The following is an 18,628-nucleotide window of genomic DNA, read 5'->3' on the forward strand; positions in this document are numbered from 1 at the left end:
CCCCCTTTTGGACTTAGAAAATCCTGGTTAAAGTTTTGCGTGCATGTACATACAACTATTACTTGAAGGCATATATATTTGAAACTTATTTTATCTTTTTCTAGATCAATTACCAACCTCAATGGGACAAGTCCCATAACTCTGACATATGTTTTGGGCAAATTATGCCCCCTTTTGGACTTAGAAAAATCCTGGTTAAAGTTTTACATGCAAGTTACTATCTCCAAAACTAATGCAGATATTGAAATGAAACATCACATGTGCCTTCGGGGTTATAAAACTAGTTGATTGGATCAGGTCCCATAACTCTGACCTGCATTTTGCTCAAATTATGTCCCCTTTTGAAAATAAAACTTCTGGTTAAAGTTTTACATGCAAGTTACTCTCTCCAAAACTAATGCAGATACTGGATTGAAACTCTATAGATATTTTAACATTTGTATAGTGGAGCATTCGCTGTCTTACTGTTAGCTCTTGTTTTGTTTGAGTCTGTTCAGTGTACAACTCCCTGCACACTCCCCCCCCCCCCTGGATCCATGCTGGTCGCATGCACTATGTTGGTTTTCTCATGGCACGGCTCATATGTCAATGAATCAAACAACTTAAATGTATAGGACATTTAAAAAAAAAAACACATATATTTATTATGCATTACGTTGATAATGGGAACTATTTTTAATCAGCAAAATTATTTTTACCGCCTTTCTCGTTGACTTTATTGTGTGATGTTAGAATATTGATTTTGTGCCATTTCAGTAACTCATTCATTATAGGAATATGCATGATTTAAGTGCATTTGAAATGAAACTACCTTAATTAGATATATACTCGTATATGCCTTTCAGTATCGTTTGACGTAATGTCAAATTAGCACGTACAATGTTTACAAGTGGATCTTTTTCGCACTGAGAGTCAGGTTGAAAATCGACGTGTAGATGGGATTATTTTCATGACTAAATAAATAAATTTGAAACTTGAAACTATAAAATGGTACTATTATCTCAATTTTGATTTTATCCCCTTTCTTGCACTGCAATAATTTAAGCCATTTTTATATAATTACATATTAAAATGCACTTTAATGAAACTATGTTTATCCCGAAAAGTTGCATGTCGTACAATATTACAGAAATAGTTATAGAAAATGCCTTGTTATTACATGCTTGGGGTAAGGTGGTTCTGGTCAACAACTGATCAGATTGGCAAATTTTCACGCTAAGTAGTATACTGTAGGCTTACTTATTTTAGCGGTGTACTAATAACAGTGCTTTTAGCGCTATCGCACGTGCGCTAATTCATGTCCGCGCATTAATTTGTCCAAGCATTTTCATGTACATTTTCATTTGATGATGTTTTCTTCGAACTTTTGCAAATAAATACTCTTGAGAGTTTGCACTAGCTACACTGCTTGCTAATATTTTAAGGTTCGTATGATATTCCTGTTTATTGTTCATATTATTATTTTAAAAATATGATCATACAAAATAAAATATTTAAGCTTGTAGTTTGTGTTTTTTCTCATTTGATCAAGTTGTTATCGGAAAGGTGTGAACGTTTGTATTAAGACACAATGCACGTAGGTCAAAGGGGATTCAGTGATTAAAATGTGTGACAATCTCGTTTTATTTCAGCAATTATAACTAGTATACAGAATATAAAATACGCAGATTATTATTATAAATACAAGAAGACAATACAGTTACGTAGGCAATACTGGGAGTGCGACAAAACATCGACACGAGAAAACGCCGACGTGACAAAAGCTAGACAAAAACATCGACACAAACATCGACACAAACATCGACAAACATCGGCAAAACATGGACACATTTACACTTTTTCTTCATTTTCAGGGGTTAAATTACCTTGAAAATTTTACACATATCTGAAAGGTTCTGTCTAAATCTTCAGACGGTCAAGATTAGGACTTGAACATTTACGGCTAATGTTCAGTTAATGGGTGGTGGTATTAAAATGTGCAGTTGTGAAAATTGTTGTCAGGTACTGACCAAACTTACACAACTGACAAAAACTTTAATACCAGTTCGATTAAGTTTAACAGTGATATCTTTTATGTGACAACAACTCAATTTTGATGACAAAGAGCTTAGTTTGGACATACTAGGACATACTAGACAAGTCAAATAATATCATTCTATGTCACAGATAACAGCTCATTTCTGTATGTTCATATTCGTAAGATAATATCTGTTATTTAGACAATAATGAAAAAAGTTAGCAATATGGTTTAAATTCATTCAAATTAAATGAAGTATGACAAAAAATGATATACGTTCCCTTACTCTGCAAAATTAAAGACATTATTTCGGTAAGGTTTCAGATATTGGCAAAACAACAAAACGATTATATAATTATGTCAGTATCGACTCAAGTTATGCGATTTCCTTTGATTATAGCAAACTTTATACAGAACAGAACAGAAAATATATAAATAGATTGGTTTTCATTGTACCGTTAAAACCGATGTCATTCATAAGTTGTTGAACTGTATACATTTAGTAATTATGAACAAAAGTATAAAACAATAAAACAGAGATAATTTGACAACCCTATATACAATACTATCGCTTTTAACTATTTGATTATTTAGAAGGAAACATTAGTCTAAGAGTTATTGTTATAAATCAACGCCATAACCGTTTCTTACGAGTTGTCAAAAAATAACCACCGAATACTTACTGTAGTTAAACTATAGAATTTCACTAATGCCGCGCCACATTGTCTCAAACGTCGTTAATTTTGATCATATCATGATGGATAGACAGCCTTCAAGTAACTTAGAAGAAATTTGGACGTTGTCATGGTGTAATTACACCAGGAAGGTATTCATTTCATAATAATCAACGTAGTCTTTTTTCAAGTGCAGAAATATACATATATTACCTTTTTAGTTTTGTTTTTTGCCTTCATTTATTGTTCTTTGATAGCTTGTTTAGCGCAAAGTTTGCAATATTTTTATTTCAGTCCACGAACACGAATCTCACAGGTAAAAACTTTCAGCAGATGTAATTCAGTTAGTATACTTATTAAAATATTATGTATTCGAAAAGATCGTCCATGTATTTTGATGTTTATGATCAATTTAATCCAAAAATATATAATACACATTTAAAAAACTAATATTCACTCATGATCGGTTATTTGTGGTGGTACAGGCCTGAAACAGATCGCGTTTAAAAAAATTACAATAATAACGTGCTTATTGCCACTATGATTTACTTCCAGAGTAAGTTCTTGCTTTCTTTTTCAGTTTGTTTATTAGATATTTGTAATTCTAAGGGCCTCTATGATGGTGTAGCGTTTTGTTCCTTGGGCATCTTCGGTATTCGGTGGTTCCCGGATGGCTACAGCTCAACCTGAACATTCTTGTATGACATATTGCCAATACGTTTTTACTACTTTATGCTTACGACTTCTGTCCTTATTAAAAAGTATTACGTCATGAACATATTGTATTATTCTGTTCATTCATAACTTTTGTTCTTCAGAAATGTATGAACTATTGCTCTCACTGCATATTGTTAGGTTAATTTCATAGCTATAAACACTTTATAGGATGTTTATGCTAATAAAGTATATTGTATTGTATTGTATTGTATTAAAAATATATCCATCAAACACATGTTGTAACTTTCCTTTTTGTGAAGTAACGAACTCCATCACTATGGACGGAGATGAAAGTGTTTTCACTCTTTTTGTACATGTATTCAATTATATTCATTTTATTGTGACGATAAAGAAAGTCAATACTTGGAGCATTTCATCGTTCGATTATATGTGCTATTAGACTAATTCTACAAGAACGTAAATATTTATTAATTATAATCGTATGATAGAAATTATGAATTACTAATTATGATCATAAAGTTATTTTCGGTCAATTTTTTGTAAAGATGTTCAATACTCGGATCATTTAGGGCATTTAGAGCACGTAAATGCTTATGAATGATAATTGTATGATCAAAATCATGATCGTATGATAATCGTATGATCAAAATTATTTTCGACCATAAATGCGACAAAACGCCGACACGGCACTATGCGCCATGTCGATCTTTTGTCGCATCGATCAATTGTCGCGTCGGCGTTTTATCGTGTCGATGTTATGTCTGTCAATGTTTTGTCATAGACCTATTATACATTATATACTGTACGTAGACATAAAGCTACATCACAGTTGAAAGTATCATTGAAAAAATACAAGTATCATCACGGCACACTATCTTAAAGTCATACTTGGTACATGTTCAGGTTGTATAGGGTCGACAGTCAGATTCGTATTATAATAATTACAGCAGAAACACATTACATAAAAATTGCCGACGGTTAAGTTTATTTCCGGAAATCTTCGTGAATCTCCGTAATCCCCGAGAGCCTCATCTCGGACAGCGCTTAAATTAGAAATGAGCGGTCTCGCGCGAGCGCTAATTCACGTCCACGCATTAATTAGATATATTACCAAAAATTGCGTTTGCGCTAAATTTTAGCCGCGCTAATAAATGTACGCCTACAGTATAGCAAATTTATTTGGAGACCTAGCTTGAGAATGTCCTTGGGGTGCTTCGATGTCAATGTCACTATTGCTAAAAACATTTCTTTTATATGTGTCCTCTCCATTAATTTCTATTAGAATGAAACCTTGCCTACAGGTAGCTTCAAGAAAAACCAAGGCCCGAATTGTGTTTGCAGCCAGATTGTTCATTACTAAATGTGCTGTGTGCAGTGATCTAAGGCGCTGGTCTAGAGCACATTTTTACATTTAGGAATTTTGAAGAGTTGTGGTTAAAATCCCGATCAGAACTTTCAAAATATCACACTAAAAATAGAAGAAAAATCGCTCAATAATTGGATCGTCAAGCAGAGCAAAAGGTTTCCAGTCTATAGCTTAAGTTCGAATTGACAAATTGTCACCAAACTCTGTATATAGCAAGCTGCTGTAGAAGCTAGTGGGACCGCCTGAGTCAATGTCAAGGTCGCCAGCAATACTTAAAATAGAATAGAACAGAAGGTGATTCAATAAAGAAGATTATTCAATAAGATTGACTTGAACACAGTATAATATAATCATGGTATGATATAAACACTAAAATAGTAACATTTAAAACAGAAAAAAAAGTTCAGTTCAATACTTCTCAATAAGATTGAAATATTACCATGACGCTTACTAGTAATTGGGGCCGCTCGAGGTAATTTCAACTACACGGTTACTAAAATAGATGACAAACAGTTTTCGGCCAACAACTTTAGCTTGAAATAGCATATTATCCACCAAACATGGTATACAACATACTTATATAAAGACCGAATTTGTGACTTTATTTGATGCCGCTGTTTATTGAAGCTGACTAGTTTCGAATTTTATGTTTTGAGAAAGCCCCCTTATTTTGACCAAAGTACATAGTACGTCTACATTTACATTTACATCTCCGTGTCCGTTGTAAAGGTCTAATAGTAATGTTTAAAAAATGGCATCTGCTTGGTATATTCTTACAGTTGACCGTGCTTTGCACTTATATGCAAATTTTTAAAAACTTTTACCGTGCCGTTTTTTAGCTCATGAAAAAAAATGATGAGTTATTGTCATCACTTGGTTGGCGTCGGCGTTACCTGGTTAAGTTTTATGTTTAGGTCAGCTTTTCTCCTAAACTATCAAAGGTATTGCTTTGAAACTTGGAACACTTGTTCACCATCAAAAGCTGACCCTGTACAGCAAGAAACATAACTCCATCCTGCTTTTTGCAAGAATTATGGCCCCTTTTGGACTTAGAAAATATCAGATTTCTTGGTTAAGTTTTATGTTTAGGTCAACATTTCTCCTAAACTAACAAAGCTATTGCGTTAAAACTTGCAACACTTGTTCACCATCATAAGCTGACCCTGTACATCAAGAAACGTAACTCCATCCTGCTTTTTTCAAGAATTATTGCCCCTTTTGGACTTAGAAAATCAGATTTTTTGGTTAAGTTTTATGTTCAGGTCAGCTTTTCTCATAAACTATCAAAGCTACATGTATTTCTTTAAAATTTGCAACACTTGTTGACCATCATAAGCTGACCATGTACAGCAAGTAAAAATAACTCTGTCCTGCTTTTTGCAAGAATTATGGCCTCTTTTGGACTTAGAAAATATCAGATTTATTGGTTAAGTTTTATATTTAGGTCAGCTTTTCTCCGAAACTATTCAAGCTATTGCTTTGAAACTTGCAACAGTTGTTCACCATCATACGCTGACTCTGTACATAACTCCATCCTGCTTTTTTCAAGAATTATGGCCCTTTTTGGACTTACAAAATCATGGGTAGGACAATTTTTCTATTATACAAAAAAAATCAGATGAGCGTCAGCACCCGCAGGGCAGTGCTCTTGTTATAAATTTTGTGTAATTTATGGTATTTCCTTAAGCTTAAGTAGAGACAAATTTCAAAGTAGCGGCCTTTATCCAAAACGTTTTCAGAGAATTTATTATTCCATAATTTTTTATGAAAGAAACACCAAACTATTGGTAAACAATCATAAAACTTAAAATAAAAACTGTCAATATCATATTTTCTAGGGTGCCTTGAGTAAATGGATTTAATCAGACAGAATTCCAACTCCAATATTGAAAAATTATGGTTAAATCCTGCGGGTCTGTTTTGAATTTTGCTCACTTCATTCAGAAATAACCTTGGGGCAGAAGTAAAACCTACCTACATTTCTTCCACAATATGTAATCTAAAGAATGAAGGCAAAATAGAGAACTTTTACCTCATGTAACTCAGTATTTTTAAAGATGTCTAACTCTACCCCTTCTGTTTTAGAGGTAAATTCGCTCTTAACAGCAAGAAATCGCATATCAAATGATATATTTTCCATTTTTGTACAATAAATCAATAACAAGTCCCGAAAGAAGTAAAAACTTACTAGAAAAAAAGGAAAACAAGGAAAAAAATATTTGGTCCCAGTAGGGCTTGAACCTATGCCCCCCTGAAAATTGCTGTCGAAGTAGGTTTATGGTAGGAATTAAATACTCTTCAAAAAGGAGGTACTCTTTTATGGGCCTAATACCTTAAAACTTACATGCAGTTTAGTTGATTTATTTTACCTTTTGACGTCCTGTCTGTGCTTACGCCTAAATCTGTGCACTTCATCTATATAAATCCTAGACTCACCTAATTCGGCGCACATAACAGGCAACATGACTGCGCTTTAACATTCAGTAACATTTAGTCAAAATAATTCAAAATTTAGATTGTTTTATATTTTATGACTGGGCAATCTAAACATCAAAACTTCGAAGGACCAAAATAATGGAGGATAAATCACAGTACACAGTCATGTAAAGACGTTATTGGTTTAAAGGCTTGCACATAGGCTGTGTACACGCGGTAAACGTTGATCGTGTACAGTACATGCATATACATCAGTTTAAATCACCAGAAAATTCGTAATTTTGGAAATTATTTGATAACTTGTACATAAATCAATGAGAAATTGATTCCCCTTTTGATACATGTAAGTTTTAACTGAATTTATGGTCAATTTGGCCAATCCTATAGCATGTAAAACATCGGCAGCGATGAAAATTTTCGTCGGAAATTTCCTCCACTATTTTGGTCTTTCGAGTGTTTGACACAAGTGGGGATATTGCCCATATGAAAAAATTATCTCAGTATCCCTAGGATCGCATCAAATTTGTTGGACTAGTGACTCTATATGATGCTGCATGTGCAGTTACCTTTTATTCATTGAAGCCTACCATCAACATCTTATTCTAAACAACTGACTGTCAGAAATCGATGTAATAAACAACAACTATTGTGGTCGGCCATATTTTTTTCTTACCTATTTCGATGCATCTTACGTGATACTTGTTACGAAGCATTTGATTGGCATAAATATTCGTGCAATCACTGTAAGTCAAGTGCTACACCATAACTGTCATGGATGCTGCAATAAAACTTGAAACAACAGCAGGTGCAAGTAGATTATCAATTTTTAGGCCAGATGACAGGACTCAAATTTTGCACTCGCTAACTTGCTAAATGCGAGTAGATTTCATGGAATGCAAGTAGATAAAAATGTCACACAAATTTTTTTCGAGTACAAATTATATTGGAAATTGCCACGATTTTTGTTAATGTTTGCAGATTCGGTTTCTTTTGAGGACGAGGCAGTGACAGGGTTTTCCTCGCGTGCAGAAGACAGAAAACACGTTATCATTTGTTGGTGAGCCATTTTTGTTGAATGGTTCACCGTATAAAGAGGTATATCCAATAATTAAATCTAGAACGCAGTCTACTTTACTACTTTGTACCTAAGTGTGAATCGGTACTTAGGTAGCAGGGTACACTTTCGAATTTTGGCCCCCGTCAATATTTGTTATAAAGAGAACATCCTGATTTTGGATGTCTGTAAATTAAGGTGAGAGATAATGATTATTAATTCTTTAGAAAATTTATACAGCCGATACATGTAAAATTCTGATGTCAGTTGGAAAACTAACTGCTGGTAGCTTTGTATGATCAATGAGACACCATTTCGCGGAAAAATTCAATTCACAGAAGGGTTCTGTGCTTGTTGATTGATACTCAGGAACATTTTCGTTATTTTCCGAAAAAACGAGCTAGATGGGCCCCCATTCCGTTTATGTCCTGACGTTCAGTAAGGACTATTAAATTAAGAAATGCAATAAAATTGGACAGTGTTCTTGCAGCGGGATCATTGTAGACTGTTCAAAAGGTGCAAAATTGATGATTTTGGCACGCTATTTTTCATGGATGATATAAACCTTTCACTTTGATAACTTTCTTTATTCTTGTATGAGAATCCCGATCTTGCCATTAATTAAAAGCACAAAACATGCACGCAATTTATAAAATAGCCACCCAAATTTTGCTCATAGGGGAAGTGCAATATTGCGACGCGCTACATGTAAGACCGTCCGTGCCCAAAATTTTCGCATCTAAGTGTACGTTGCTACCTTATTAAAATATTGGGTACGAAAATTCGCGTCGCCGTAATTTCGGCCGGCGGTTAAGTTGACACGTTCAGAATTATTTTGAGGGTCATTTTGAAAATCAGTGTGCTAAAACACACAAAATTGTGCGTCAATGAAAACCCTGCAAACAATATTAATGTTCGAACACGATTTTTAAGGATATTGTAACATGTTTAATTGAAAGTTAAAATTTGCAAGTAGATTTTCAGATTTAGCAAACTTGTAAGAAAAAAGCTACTTGCTAAAATTTGCAAGTGGTCAAAAAAGTTAAATTTGAGCCCTGAATGATAATTAAATCTGAAAACATTGAAACATTCATGAACATAAGTGGCCAAGAACATAAATAATCGCTCTGCTTTTTTTTTTAAATAAACACAGATGTTTTTTGTTATATTCTTCTGGACTGCAGTGTTTACGGAGGAATTTGTCACATTTATTTTGGTAAAAACTTCAGATGGAGCCGGTGTTCTAGAGGTCACAATTTTAACTGAATCTTACTGAAACTTGGTCAGTTTGTTGCCCTCGATAAAATCAGTTTTGTTACTGGGTCATCTGGGGTAAAAAATTAGGTCACTAGGTCAATTACCAGTAATAGGAAAATCTCAATTCATAGAAAGACATTGCTAATGCTCAAAAGACCACATTTTCTTTTTGATCTTCATGAGACTTGGTGGAAATGTTTGTCTGTTTAAAATCTAGGATAAATGATTTGGTAAAATCATAATTATAAAAACTTTGTTAACACTTTAGTGGCCGCTTTTTCAACTTGATCATCATAATCTTTGTCAGAATATTTGTCTCTATGAAATCTAGGTCAAGTTCAGAAGTGGAGTACCTGAGGTCAAAAAGGTCACTAGGTCAAATTATTGAAAAACTTGGTTAATGGTCTACCTGATTTACATAAAACATGGTCAAAATGTTTGTCTCTATGAAATCTAGACCAAATTAGATACTAGGTTGTCTAGGGTAAGAACTAGGTCAGGCGAGTGATACAGGGCTAAAGGGCTCTCTTGTTAAGAAATATCTATAAAAAGGAAAAATATGAAATATTTTAAACATCCCTGTTGCCATGGTTGCTTGCAACTTAAGGTGCATTACGGTAGCATGTTAAGTGTTTTATTGTTCTGCTCATAAATTAACTCTGAAGCCATTGAAAATCTTGTCATTATCTATAGATGTGAGAGAAGATAATTATTTTTCCATGGAAACACAAGCCTGTTGACATACATCTTTAGTGCTTATAATAATAAGCTTATATATGTTCTGATAAAGTTATCAACTACACATACTTCTGTATATGAAAATAAAACAGAAATAAGATGAAAAGAGTTATTAAATAACCAGATCTTTATCCTTCTTACTTTGATAGAAATTTTACTTTACAGGACAGAGACAAAATAAAACTTGAGATCTTAGCAGCTAAAATATTTAATTACACAAAGTCCAATGAATTGCTAGGGTACAATAAATTTGTTACCTTAGTTATAGGGTATACTGCATCCTTAAAGGCTCCTGAGAGTGGAAACTAGAACCTTTTTATATCATTATAACATTTTAAGAAAATGCTGACCTTTGAAAAGATGAAAATCCAAATAAATTTTGTTCCCCAACTTGAAAATGAAAATAATAGCATCAGTTAATTATTAATACTACTCCTCCAAATGGTTCTTTTTATGGAGGTAACACAAAAGTGGTAACCAATTTGCATAACCTACCGTATTGTACCATGATAGACTCTGAAGTCCATTATCCAGTCTAGTGTATTAGAGGACATATTTTGTCTTGACTTTGAATCACTTGCACCTTACGACTGTGGGTTTGAGCCCAGCTCACGTTATGAAGGAAGCTATCCCGCTGATCTGCGAAAGATCAGTGGTTCAACAACAGAGTTACTAAACAATGGGGCACCTTAGATTTTCCTCTACCATTAAATGCTGGGAAGTTTACATAGGACATGTAATTATGTCATTGTGATTTAAAACCAATGAAAAAACTACAGGTGTCTTCATTTCTTCACAGGTAAAGAAGTGAGGAAGTTACCAGTACTACTACTTGTCTTATAGTAACACAGAATGGTTGCAGTATAAAGAATTCAAACATGTAGCTGCTTAGAGGGGAGGAGAATGAGTTGTCTCACTGGTGATGACCTGGCCAGGCCAGCCAAGGACCTGCCATTAAAGGTATTTATAACACCATCAAATATCAGTCAAGATAAATATTCATGTAAGAATGATGGTGCACTTCTTATCTTCTTGATGTCAGGAATATTACTACCTGTTGGAACAAGCATTAAAGATCTCCAAAGGACATCTTTCACTTAATAAATATTTTATCTTTAGATATGTACTTCAAATGTAGAAAATCCCATCTTTCACTTTAAATATTTACTTTATTTGAATGTGTATGTAGAGCTACATTCATGATTTAATGTTATGCATAACAGTGAATTGTTAAAAACATTTATACTTTGTTTGCCATACATGTATTAAGTGTGTACTGTTTTAACCCTTACACTGCTGAATTTCTTTAATGAACTTATCCATCTTTCAATTTGGACAGTACCATTAACTATTAAAAGGGGTGCTTACCAAAAGATACTGACGGAATAGCGAACAGTGCAGATCATGATCTACACTGGTTGCAGAGGCAGAATCTATCGTGTCCAGCATGATAAGAGTTAAACCTAATGCATAGTAATGTTTCTACACATAAACATGTTAATTATATATATATCTGCATAATGTATTTGATTGTAGAAATTATTCATATTTTCAAATATGAAATCTGGAACTAGTATACCTTTAGATTTTCTCTACTAGTATGTCTAATAAAACTTAGCAGTAATAAAATTTATCGGAAGATAATTGTTTTACGCTTCTTAACTTCAAAAATAATTCTGGCAGTTTAAATAGATTTAAACAGTAGGCTTACTGACTTTTCCTGTATATTATCCACATTTATCCTGTACACTAACATCACTTTCTGACACTAGCATTGCTATACCTGTACACTAACATCATTAATCCTGTTCACATACATCACTTACACCACTATTCCTATACACAAACGTAAATGTTCCTGTACATTAACATCACTATTACCTGCACACTAACATCACTATTACCTGGACACTAACATTGCTATTACCTGGACTTTAGCATCGCTATTACCTGCACACATACATCACTATTACCTGTACACTAACATCGCTATTACCTGTACACTAACATCGCTATTACCTGCACACTGACATCACTATTACTTGGACACTAGCATCACAATTACCTGGACACTGACATCACTATTACTTGGACACTAGCATCACAATTACCTGGACACTGACATCACTATTACCTGGACACTAGCATCGCTATTACCTGGACACTGACATCACTATTACTTGGACACTAGTATCACTGTTACCTGGACACTGACATCACTATTACCTGCACACATACATCACTATTACCTGTACACTAACATCGCTATTACCTGGACACTAACATCGCTATTACCTGCACACTGACATCACTATTACTTGTACACTAACATTGCTATCCCTGTACACTAGCATCACTATTCCCTGTACTCTAACATTGCTATCCCTGTACTCTAACATTGCTATCCCTGTACACTAACATCGCTATTCCCTGTACACTAACATTGCTATCCCTGTACACTAACATTGCTATTCCTGTACACTAACAACATTACTCCTGTACACATACATCACTTACATCACTATTCCTATCCACTAACGTAAATGTTCCTGTACACTAACATCAGTGTTCCTGTACACAAACATCACTATACCTGTACATTTACATCACATTCTGTACACTAGCATTACTATCTCTGTACACTAGCATCACTATCTCTGTACACTAGCATCACTATCTCTGTACACTAGCATCACTATCTCTGGAGACTTGCATCACTATCTCTGGATACTAGTGTCACTATCTCTGGACACTAGTATCACTATCTCTGGACATAGCATCACTATTCCTGTACACTAGCATCACTATTCCTGTACACTAACAGCACTTTTCCTGTACAAACACATTACTATTTCTGTTCTCTAACATGTCACAAAACAATTGCAGGTTATCAGAGACTTGGGTCACATGTTACACAGGGCCCAATACAACAGTGGTAACTGGGAAACTATTGCAGAAGACCTGGGATATGAATATGAGGAGATTAAACATTTCAACACAATGGCAAATGTGAGGCAGGAAGTTGCACCTGGTGAACTCATGCTCAGAGACTGGGTGCAGCGTTTTAACGGTCGCACACTGTTTGTGTTGCATAGCGCCTTGATGAAGGCAGAGAGATTGGACTGTGTAGACTACCTTGAATCAGAAATTTATAGTAAGTGACCTTAATTATTACGACTGTTAAATAAATGTAAATGAAAATTAGTTAGGGATATTGAACATAATTCAGATTGCCAGTTTGATTTTAATGTGACTTGCATTTCACAAATTACTGGTATTACATTGAATAATTATTGTTTTTCCTAATTGTCTTAATGTTTGTACATTCCCTGTTCAGGTGAATTTTAAAGAAAACAAAACAAAAAAACAACTACTGAACAATGTGAATTATTAAATAGTATTTAAAATATAATTACTTTTATTTTAAATTACTGTATTATAATCTGTTTTCAGAGCGTGTAGTGTGCATGGAGCTGATGGTTTGTGTAAGGCATGAAGATTGTAAGCCTATAGACCACCTGTGTGTAACAACTCGTGCAGAATCCAACCTGCTTGACAGTTTACAGAACATTCTTGACCAGCCATTGCCAGAAAAATATAAGCTGTTAGATCAGGGTGTATCTTGGACAGGAACAAAAGCCAGGGAATTTAAGGTAAAGTTCGGCAGTTTACATCTGTTGAGTTGAATATTTCTTTTTATATTTGCTTGTTTTGAGTTCACCTTAGCACAAAATGCTCAGATGAGCTATTGTAATCACGCACCCTCCGTCATCCGAGTCCATTCACAGTTTCTTTAAACAGCTTGTCCCCAGTTGATGGAGGTTGATGACACTTCGCATTGATCTTCCATTGACTGTTGTCTACCAGATTTGGTCAAACAATTTGGCATGATTGCACACAGGGGCTGCCAGAGCTAAAAATAGAAGAGTCTTCAGATAACATCATATAAACCACTAGAATCTCACATAAATGTTCCTTAGATGACCCTTTACCAGGAGTTTTCAAATTATTCTCATCGGTTAAAAAATGGCAGCAGGTGACATAGTCACTTTTACCTAAAAAATAGCTATGTAGTGAAAACAATTTTGAAATAAATTCAATACAAATGATTCTTGGGTGACCCTGTACTACAATTGTTCAGATTATTCTGATTTGTCAAAAGATATGGCTGCCAGAGGGTGTGGTCACTTTGCCCTAATTTATATAATGAAAACTTTAAAAATCTTCTGAATAGAAGCTGGTGGCCCGATTTTAAAATAGTTTGTCAGAAATAATCCTTGCATTACTGTCTGCCAAGATTGTTCAGATTGTTCTGATTTGTCAAAGAATAAAGCCACCAGAGGGCATGGTAACTTTTTCCTATACATGTATGTATATTGTGGAAAGATTAAAAATCTTCTTTTCAATAAGTGTTGGTCCGATTTTAAATAAGTTTACGAATTTGTTTCTAGGGTGACCCTTTAAGAAGATTGTTCAGTTATTCCAGTTCTTCAAAAAATGCGAATGCCAGAGCTAAAAAAAAAAATTCTTTAAACAACATCTCCAGAAACTGCTGGCCTAATTCCAAAATAATTTTTCTGGAATGGTTTTTAGATCACCTGAGCTTTTAGTATATGTGGATGGTCAAATGTTGTCAAAATTTAAACTTCTTCTCCTCTAAAACTACTTGTTAGACTTACACCAAACTTAGTCTGTAGCATCCTGGTAAAGTCCTCTCTCCATTTTGTTCAAATAGGGGTATTTGGCCTCTTGTGGGGGTTGCTAGAGCTAAAAATAGAAAACATTTAAAAAACTGCTTCTTATTAATTGCTTGATGGATCTTCATCAAACTTGTTAGATAGCATCATTATAAGGTCCTCTCCCAAGTTTGTTCAAACAATGGCTTTCTCACATGACAAATTCTACATCGAAAGCAGGGTTTCGAACCCACATCAATGAGGGGAAAGTGATACAAAGTTTGTAACCTTAACCACACAGGCATGGAGGCCCTCATGTATATGATGAAAAGCTACATGAAAGCAATGCAGAAAATAGGAATAAGCTTGTAAAATTGCATAGCAAATGCAAAACTGTTTGTTTCATGTCACAAATGCAACATTTATCTTCAGTTGCTTGATTAAAAATAGAATTAAAACTTTTGATGAGACCAGATTTAGTACAGAGCATGGTGTTTTCATTGTTAATGCTTTAGAAATCAGAATGCCTTTGAAAGAAAGTATGAGTGTCGTGTTTACCTAATATGTTACTTTTACTATAATCAGGGCTTTGTGTGTCTACAAACTGTTCTAAATGATATATTATTAGGGTCGTCAGCTAATGTTGATGAGGAAAAGTGATGTAGTTCATATGGAACAAGATCCAACTATAGATTCTAGTGGACTAGATATGTCAGGGATGGATGAGTCAGTTTCCAAAAGCTTTAGTCAAAGTTCTGTTTCGTCCTCAAGTTTGAGAACCAGTCAGAACTCTGTCACAACTCCAAGACTGGGATCCAGTCATACCATTATGCCTGGTTCCCGTTTCCAGCAAAATTTTAGAAGAGTCGAGAGAAATGAACAAAACATCCATTTTCAAGGCTGTATTTCAAATAACCAGACACTCAGTGTTGTGGAAAATGTTCCGGTATTGCATGGAAAGTCCAGTGGAAAAACTTCAACAAGTTCACCATCAATGCCTAACAGAAATGGGACACCCATGTCACATAACCAGGCTGGTGTCGCACTGAAGGCCGGCAGACTTGTTCTTTCATCTAATGATTATGTTTCCAGTAGAACAGGACATAACAACCTTGGCATCATATCTGAGAAAAGGGAATTGAGTCCCAGTCAGCAGGATATGAATATTTCAGACAGTGATGGAAAAGTTAACAATGTGACTCCTTGTAAGGAATACAGTGCTGCGTTTAGAGGCAAACAAAATACCAGCAATGGAAACATTGAAATAGAAGCAGATATGGTTACAAACAGAATGGACATAACTGAAACTTGTAATGAAAACTCTGTTGAGGACAACAGAGCTTGCACATTGATGGAATGTCCCACTAGCCAAGCAGTTGGTACAGATGTTGATGATTGGAACTGTGAGTATAGGGAATTTGGCGAGTATAAAGACCCCAGCAAATACAGAGATTTTGGCAAACTCCATAATGTAAGAAATATTGATGTATCTGGGGAAATTGGGGAATACAGTGATCCATGTGAATATAGATATTCAGGACAACACAGAAATTTTTGTGAATACAGAGATCCTGAGCGATATATAGATCCTAGTGTACATGACATTTCCAGTGACACTGGAATATATCTAGACAGCACTGTTGACAAATGTAAGAAAGGGAGAGAACATGAAAGAGATTCAAGTGATCCTTGTGAATATAGGGATCCTAGTGAATATAGGGATCCCATTGAGTATAGGGATCCCAGTGAATATAGGGATTTTAGTGAATATAGGGATTCTTCAGATAATGATTTTAGATTTACCAGTGGTGGATTTGATACTGAAGACATACTTCGTGCAAGAGCTGAAATACAACAGACTTGTTTGCCTGAAACTGATGCTGATCAAGTAATCACAAAAGAAAATCCAGGTGAAAAGGAAGATGTTAACTGTACTGCTGACTATCAGTTTGCAGCTGAGGACTTTCATGACAATGATGACTCAATAACAATTTTGAAACAAACAATTTGCTCAAGAGATTTAGATAAAACTCAATCTACCCGGAATGGTGATATTGAATCTGAACCAGAATGCAGTATTCAGCATTCCTGTAGGAATGTTAATACTCTGTCAGATTTTGATTCCGACACTTACAATACTCATCCAGAATTTCAAAGAATAATTGATGATGGTAATAGTGGTCATGCAGATATGCATATTGGTGGCATGGGTGAAGGAGATATTGCTGATTCTGATCATGGAATAAGTAAAGACTCTAAAGAAACAAGAGTATATTTAGATTTCAATCAATATGACCAGGGCAATATCAGTAATACTATGGATGAGTTTAGAGCAAGTGTTGAGAATACAAATACAGACCTAGCCTTTGAAAAAGCACAAGGTGCTATGGATTTGACATCAGCAAGAATTCCGCACCAACCTCCAAGAAGATTTTTTAGTGAAGTAGCCAGTCAGTCATCTGGCATGACTAGAGACAGGAAAATGTACGAGACTCTGCAAAGAGGGGTCTCTTGTCCTTCAGACATTGTGTACGAGAAATCTCTGGTATTTTCAGAGGAGCACAATATGGTGACTATTGCCGATGTCTTCAGCCCAGTATCAGAGGAATCCAAAATCAAAGACTTTGAGATGGTGAACTCAGGAGAAGTAAAACCTTCAGTTAGCTTAGATAGTACAGCATCATCCACATCCAAACGTCATTCTCTTCCCATGTGTAGACCTGGTCAAAATACAAAGAGAACCAGATTTCAACGTCACACTTTTCAGCATGGTGACAAAGCTGTCAGATTTGATGAAAGTTTCGAGGAGCAGCATTCAAGGACAATGCAAGATTCTCCCCAATTGCCTCCTAGAGGTAGATTACCACCATTGTCTTCGAGCAGTTCAAAAAATTTGTCAAGATGCAGAAGATCAGATTCAGACGTCTCCATGCAGTCAGCGCAAGGGACACAGGTCACTGGACATATCTGTAAGATTGTGGTTGGAGGAAAGTCAAGCAGGCCAGCACTAGATGGTCTACTAGCTGACGATATACTCTTCACTCACTACAATGCTGTATTGTGCAGTTTTCCAGGCTGGTCACCACGAGAGACGGAACACACTGTGAGTTAAATCTTCATTCTTTATTTTCATAATTTGATTTTCAGCCTTTTCTGTACTATGTATTACCTAGTGGAACTCCTCATATATAATTGTAAAAAGAAAAGGTTGATTTTTATTTCACTTGAGCACGAAATGCTCATTTTGAGCTTTTAGGATCATTGGCTTTCTGTGGTCTATTTGAGCCATGCCATGAGAAAACCAACATAGTGCATTTGTGACCAGCATGGATCAAGACCAGCCTGCGCATTTGCGCAGTCTGGTCAGAATCCATGCTGTTCGCTAACAGTTTCTCTAATTGCAATAGGGTTTGAAAGCGAACAGTATGGATCCTGACCAGACTGCGCAAATGCACTATGTTGGTTTTCGTGTGGCGTGGCTCATTTGTATAGCTGTCCTGTGATCAATTTCAGTTTACTGACAATCTCTACAAAGACTTTTTTAAAACCTTTTATAGTTATTCAAAGGGTTTCATGTCTCATGTACCATTAATTGATCATTTTCTGAGACATTTGCACATCCGCGCAGTCTGGTCAGGATCCATGCTGTTCGTTAATGATTTCTCTAATTGCAGTAGGCTTCGAAAGCGAACAGCATGGATCCTGACCAGACTGTGCAGATGCGCAGGCCGG

The 18,628-nt window shown here is 35.2% G+C and overlaps 1 protein-coding gene across 3 annotated transcripts in view; it reads left to right on the forward strand.

Annotated features, from left to right (window-relative positions):
- Positions 1–18,628, forward strand: part of LOC123528565 (uncharacterized) — a 35,952-nt gene that overhangs the window by 9,641 nt on the left and 7,683 nt on the right. The window contains exons 2-6 of one of the 3 annotated variants that reach the window (XM_045308374.2): positions 8,150–8,266; positions 11,020–11,180; positions 13,107–13,374; positions 13,674–13,873; positions 15,525–17,999. In XM_045308374.2, the coding sequence (XP_045164309.2) occupies positions 11,124–11,180; positions 13,107–13,374; positions 13,674–13,873; positions 15,525–17,999 (3,000 nt within the window). In that variant the 5' untranslated portion in view covers positions 8,150–8,266; positions 11,020–11,123. The remainder of the gene's footprint in view (positions 1–8,149; positions 8,267–11,019; positions 11,181–13,106; positions 13,375–13,673; positions 13,874–15,524; positions 18,000–18,628) is intronic. The other 2 variants (XM_045308375.2, XM_045308373.2) reach the window with 2 other exon arrangements.

This window comes from Mercenaria mercenaria, chromosome 13 (assembly GCF_021730395.1).
Source record: "Mercenaria mercenaria strain notata chromosome 13, MADL_Memer_1, whole genome shotgun sequence".
NCBI classification, from domain to species: Eukaryota; Metazoa; Mollusca; class Bivalvia; order Venerida; family Veneridae; genus Mercenaria; species Mercenaria mercenaria.